This window comes from Lycium ferocissimum, chromosome 10 (genome assembly GCF_029784015.1).
Source record: "Lycium ferocissimum isolate CSIRO_LF1 chromosome 10, AGI_CSIRO_Lferr_CH_V1, whole genome shotgun sequence".
In the NCBI taxonomy this organism is placed as follows: domain Eukaryota; kingdom Viridiplantae; phylum Streptophyta; class Magnoliopsida; order Solanales; family Solanaceae; genus Lycium; species Lycium ferocissimum.
Window position 1 is genome coordinate 31,430,499 of NC_081351.1, and position 6,256 is coordinate 31,436,754.

General features: G+C 34.0%; 1 protein-coding gene across 1 annotated transcript; it reads right to left on the bottom strand.

The window, feature by feature from the left end:
* Positions 1-1,017: 1,017 nt before the first annotated feature.
* Positions 1,018-5,393, bottom strand: LOC132033380 (abscisic acid 8'-hydroxylase CYP707A1). The gene is made up of 9 exons (XM_059423340.1): positions 5,054-5,393; positions 4,520-4,841; positions 4,021-4,170; positions 3,684-3,932; positions 3,468-3,557; positions 3,099-3,177; positions 2,646-2,752; positions 2,387-2,505; positions 1,018-1,457 (listed from the first exon to the last, which is right to left on the bottom strand). Exons 1-9 carry the CDS (start codon positions 5,260-5,262, stop codon positions 1,352-1,354), a joined length of 1,431 nt encoding a protein of 476 aa, XP_059279323.1. The 5' UTR covers positions 5,263-5,393; the 3' UTR covers positions 1,018-1,351.
* Between the last annotated feature and the right edge of the window lie 863 nt (positions 5,394-6,256).

Sequence of the window (6,256 nt, forward strand, 5' to 3'; positions counted from 1 at the left end):
GGCTGTCTTTAGACTGGTGGGGCTGTCCGCCTGGGGTTCAAAATATTACGGACTCTGCCAACATCTACAATATATACATAAAAAATAATTTTAACCTTATAAGTATTTTTTTTTTATGAGAAATCAAAGTTTGAGAAATCAAAGTTTTTAGGTTCCAGTGGGAGTGAAGGAACCATTCTCGGTCCATCACCTGGCCGGCACGCGGTGCCTGCTCTAGCTATGGGAGCAGCTTGAGTAGTCCACTCACGGGTTCGGGAGTGGGACATTGTGCCCAGTTTTCAAAGCCAATCCTCTTCCTGAAGTTCAAATAGCCAAATTTCCGGAGCAGTGAACTGTGAGGAAGCTCAGAATGATAGAGGAAAATGGACCTTAGCAAAATGAATTCAAGCAGCTGCTGATTAGCATTAGACTAAACATTCTTCCTTATAAAACCACAAATTCGAGTTTTTACCATGAGTTATATCTTCTCTTTTCATTAAGTGGGGAATTTTGAGAGATGCAGACTACAAATTCACATGTAGTGTCTGTATCATTAAAGCTATAGACCTAATAGAATCCATTTGATAGCAATATTTTGTTTTTCATCCGGTGTTTGATATTCCTATTGAGGTCTGACTTAATATGAATTCGTGTTGGAAAAGACTACATTGGGAGTTAAAAAAAAAAAAAAAAAGAAAAAAAAGAAGATGACTCCATACCTATTCAGGAGAATGTCTCTCCTGATAGATAAAAGAGTACATGCAGGGAACCAGAAGGTTTAAATTCTTCAAAGGACACAAAAATCTATTAGCCACATTTTAGCGATATACAAGGTCAATCATAAGTTGTTCCCCCTTTTTTTTTTTTAAGGTATTGTGCTCTCCAGCTGAGAGATCACCCACCACTTTTTAACTCACCCAATATAACCTACGACACTTGGCTCCTCAATAGCCTCCCTGATGAGGACCTTACACAAGGACCTGTACTCAGAAGACACATGGCAAAAAGCAAAAGGCGTACTACTAAAGAAAAATCCCATTTGCCATCTCAACACATGGGCAAAGTCTATTTGCTTTTTGTCAAACATAAGCCAAAATAAAGGAACTAAAAGAATTGAGTGATCAAATTTAACAGTTTGTGAATTCCAATTCTTGCAAATTGAAATTGTACAAAATTCTAGCTGTAAAGGTACTCAAATTTAGTAAATTCTTGAATATAAACTAATTTGTAGGGTGAAATGTGGAGATCTCTTTCATTTTTTTTTTTTTTTTTTTTGGGGATGAGCAAATAATCTTGGATAAGATTGATGAAATCATTTGAGATATGCAAATCAGAACAGCGATTTTTTGTTTTTGCTGCTCAGTGCCTGCCTCTAGTTTGAGGTGGTAGATCCTTCCCAAAATCTTGCTGCTAGTCCACCCACTGGCACTGGAAATGGTCCATATTGAATCCCACTACCAGATCCTACCACTTCCCACCTGTAAATAACCAAAAAAAAAAAAACACAAATAAATTATATCAGTCAATCAACTACCTCTCAATTCCATTATCTTTCACCAACTATGATAATCAAGCAAGAATCTAAACACAAGAACTTTTTTCCTGAGTCAAAATCGATTATATTTAGCATAAATACACTACTAGAAACAGAGGTTTTTCCCACCGAAAATCAGTGGGAAGTTCGTGTTATAAAACATGATTTCCCACCTCATTCATACCGAACCAGCTCACTGGAAAAACACATGGTGAGAAAAATGTTCCCATTGAAACGCCGAGAAACTTCCTAATTTTTTTGTATGAAAACACTATTATTTTTTCTTTTCTCATTGATTCCATCAAATTATCTGTGGCAAACTGGCAATAACCACTGGATATTTTTCATTGAAAATTTTCAGTAGGAAAATAGTGATAGTATGATTAATTTACGGAATAACGTGATAACTATTAGAAGCTTACAAATAAGATAAATAATTTGGAGCGAATGTCTAGATCACAGCGTTGGCATGCATTTCACATTTACATGTTTGCCTTGAGTAAGAAGTGGTCACATATTGGTCCATACCTCTTCTTTTGAAATTATTGAATATAACGACTTATCGGTTTAATGGATTCTAACTTATTTGAGAATGATGCATAGTTATTGTTACAAGGACTTCCGATTTGAAGTTCATCTGAAATTGCTTAGTCCAAAATCGTAACTCATTTATTTACTTTTAACTGTTCAATGAAGTTTGTTACAAATAACGACAGTAGTTACTTTTGAGGAAACACTAATAAGTGTCCTAAACGACGCTTTACAAGATTAGATGACACGTTATCCATTATTAACTCATTAAAAAGCATGATTTAACATGTCATGATCATATGATTATTGGAAGGATTATTATATTAAAATGAAAACAACTACCTGAACTTAGTGACTAGATGATGTGTCATAATTAGTATTTCCAGCTTGGCAAGTTCGTTCCCTGGACAAGCGTGTACTCCACTGCCAAATGGCATAAATGTATTGGGTTTCGGCGCATTCTGCAAATATAAATATGAATATATATAATTAATGCACAATTTTCATTTGGAGTTATTTCTTTTTTTTACTTCTAGTAAGTAAATATGGGGTAGGTAAATAAAATCATTAAGAAGTACACGTATTAAAGATCGTGTTGTACCTCAAATCTTGAAGGATCAAATTTTTGTGGATCAGGAAAGATCTCTGGGTTGTGATGAATATTCCTGAACAGAGGCATTACCTTCCATCCTTTTGGAATAAGGTAACCTACATCCCACATTTTCAATGAGTTTAAACATTATCCATTGATGATGTACGTAATTATGTCATTTATAAAATAATTACAAGTACTATATATGTTATTTAGATCTTTGAAAAATGTTGTCGGCCATGTGTTAGATCCTCCAAAAGTTATTTATTTTTGGAGAATCCAACGGCGGCAATTATTGAGGATCCAAGCAACAAGGATCTCTATGATAAGCATGGAGTAATAGATATATTTGATTAAAATGGTAAGAGACTTGCTATAATAAGTTTAACTACAATAATAATAATAAAAAAACATATTTACGCAGTCACTATATATAATTTAGTCTTTTTTCCATGCTCTTACCTTTGTATTCTACATCAGCCACAGCCTCTCTAAATGTGAAAGATATAATGCTAGCCAGTCTCAGTGTCTCCAAAACAACCTAAACAAGATGCATTGTCAAGAGGTTAATATTAGATTGTCATAGTCCTAGAACATTTGTTAAGAAAAACTTTGTAACTGTCTCTGGATTAGTAACAGGGTCGAAGCTACAATTCCTCTGCTTACGAGTTTGGCTGAACTCAATAGTGTTGGCTTATATTTTGTATTTCTATATATATATATTTTTTAAATCGACTTAAGAGGTGTAAATAATTTATTTAAAAGTCAGTAAATTACATTTTCTAAAATTCAAAATTCTAGCTCCGTGCTTCTGAATTTACTAAAACTTACCTTGTTAGTGATGGGCATCTTTCTTGTTTGTGTCCATGTCAACCCATGATTTTCTTGTTCATTTGACTTGCAGATCACTTTCTGTTCAGCCTGCGAAATCATTAATTATTGCCAAACATTAAATGCCAATAAAACCACAATGTCTTCAAATCAATAGCTTTTTTTTAAAGAAATGATAAGACAAGGTTTAAAAACGGAATGTTCTAGATCTTTTACCTTGACACTCTCAAGAAGCTTTGGATTATCATGAAGGTACTTCAGAATCCAAGTCAAAACACTTGCTGTTGTATCTTGCGCTGCAAATAGAACTCCTATGATATTATCAGCAATTTGATCTTCATTTACTACCATTCCTTTTTCATCTTTAGAATTCAAGAAACAACTCAATAGCCCTTTCTCTAGTAGCTTCTTCTCCTTCCTTTCAGTTATAATTTCACTTAGAATCTTCCCAAGTCTCTTTCTTGCCTTCACACATAATATAATAAAAAGACAATCGATCAGTTTTCATGCACCTTGAAATAACTAAGTGATATATGACTAAAATGACACTTACCCGAAGGGCCTTTCTATAAGGACTCCCTGGCAAATTTGTTGGAAAAGAATTGTAACCTTTATCAACTATGCTATAATTCTTCTTCAATTCATCCTTCACATGACCTTCCAATCGTCCAAATATAGCAAGTATACCTACTTCAAACGAATACTAACACACACACAGAAAAAAAAAAGTCAGAAAAAATCTTTTACCGGGTCAGCATAGGAAGTACTTAATTAATAGCCTATTTGGCCAAGATTCTAAAAGCTTTGGTCAACGTTTAGAATAAAAATAAGTGATTTTGGTAAATACAGAAATAATTTTCTCAACAATACTTTTTCCCTGTAAGTATTTTTGGAATCTTGACCAGCTTCTTTCCTAGTATTGACAAAATTGCTTTTCAAATCGATTAGCCAAACTGATATTCTCCAAAAATACTTTTTTGAAAAACAACTTTTTAAAATAAGCAGATTTATGAAATTCGGCTTTTACAAAACCCTTTCAAATCAAAACCAACCTTTTTCATCTCATGATAAGTGTTGACAACATGTCCACCAGCCCATGAATTCAACGCATAAATCGCTAATTCTTCAATATGAGGGATTTGGTTACGAATGGATTCTGGATTTAAAGAAGCTTGAACAAGTTTTCTGAGGTGAATATGGTAATCTCCTTGGTGAAAAAAAAGTGCAGATTGACCAATCAAATTCTCTTTGCTTTTAGGATAAGTTGGCTTGAACAAGTTAGCTTGGTTCCCTAGTACAAATCTGGCAGCTTCCGGACTTGCCAACATGACACAGGGATATCCTAGTATTTTTGTCTTAAAAATTTCACCATACCTGAAAGATTGTTCAGCCATTAATGTTGTTAGTTTCTACAAATGAAAATTAATTATTACCATCGGACTCTCCAAACATGTTAACGCATCCTTGTCGGATCTTCAAAAAATACACTACTTTTGGAGGATCCGACACGCATTCATTAGCATTTTTGAAGAGTCAAATCAACAAAGATTACTACTAAGACATAAAAACATAAAATTAAATAGTACCTCCGTTGCCTGTTAACGAAGAAGACATTAGGGTCTTGAGAGTAAAGTTGAAGAGTTTCTCCAATATAAGGCCATCCCATTGATCCAGGAGGAAGCTTATAAGCTTTCTTTTGGGATGATGATTTGTCATTTTTGAAACAAAAATAATATGAAAAGATACTAAGAAGAAATATAGAGATATAGAAAAGTATTTCAAAATAATTTATCATGTTCCTTTTGTTATATAGAAAGACTCCTATGTAGATAGGATAAATGAACTTTCTTTAGTGAAGCAGAATGCTAATTAAAGTATAGTGAATGAGGCGATCTTTTTTTTCTTCTTCTTGTTGTTGAAGCAGAATGGAGATGGTGCCTCTTTATATAGGCATGAAATGGGGTAGATAAAGACGTGAATAGGAGAATATACTCCGGGGCGGATCTACATGTTGTCAAGGGAACACCCTCGGCAAAAAATTACAGGGTATATATGGGGTAAATTTTTTGTGTTTATGTGCATATATTAACTTTTGAACACCCTGAATAAATTATATTTAGCTTCTTTTTTTTTTCTGAATACCCTGAATGAAAATTCTGGATCTGCCACTGAATATACTAGTACTAGAATTTAAAAAACAAAGTGTATATTCTTTTTTTGTTGGTAAGACATTAAATAAAACACTAAATTAAATATATTCATTTTATTTATTTATTTATCCTCACCAATAGAGGTAATTAGTAAATAATTTAGCTAATTTATCATTGGAATAAAATCCAGGAAGAAGAGTTACCTGATTTCTTTCTTTTATTTTCGGATTTGGACATAAAGAGATCGGGATTGGCTAGTGGAAATAAGTCTAAATATCGAGTGTGAATAAGTATTTATCGGAAGTGACCGGGGTACAACCGAGGACCTCGGGTGTGACTTTAAGAGGAGACCGAATAACATCAAATTGTTGCGCGGATTGTCCTTCTTTTGGGGTGATCTTTAAATTTCATCCCTCATAGTTGTGGTCTTTAAATTTTGGCGTTCATATTTGTGGTCTTTAAGTTTTGGCCTTCGATTGGAAAGGTGGGCTAATACCTGAGGTTCTGGGTTCGAACCCCCGCTCAGGCATAAAATAAAAAAAATAATTTCGCAAGACAGAGCTGGGGGGCGTGTATGCTGGATCAAGAAAAAACTAAAGTTATGCCGGATTCGGCATAACTAAAAGTCTTCCCCATAAG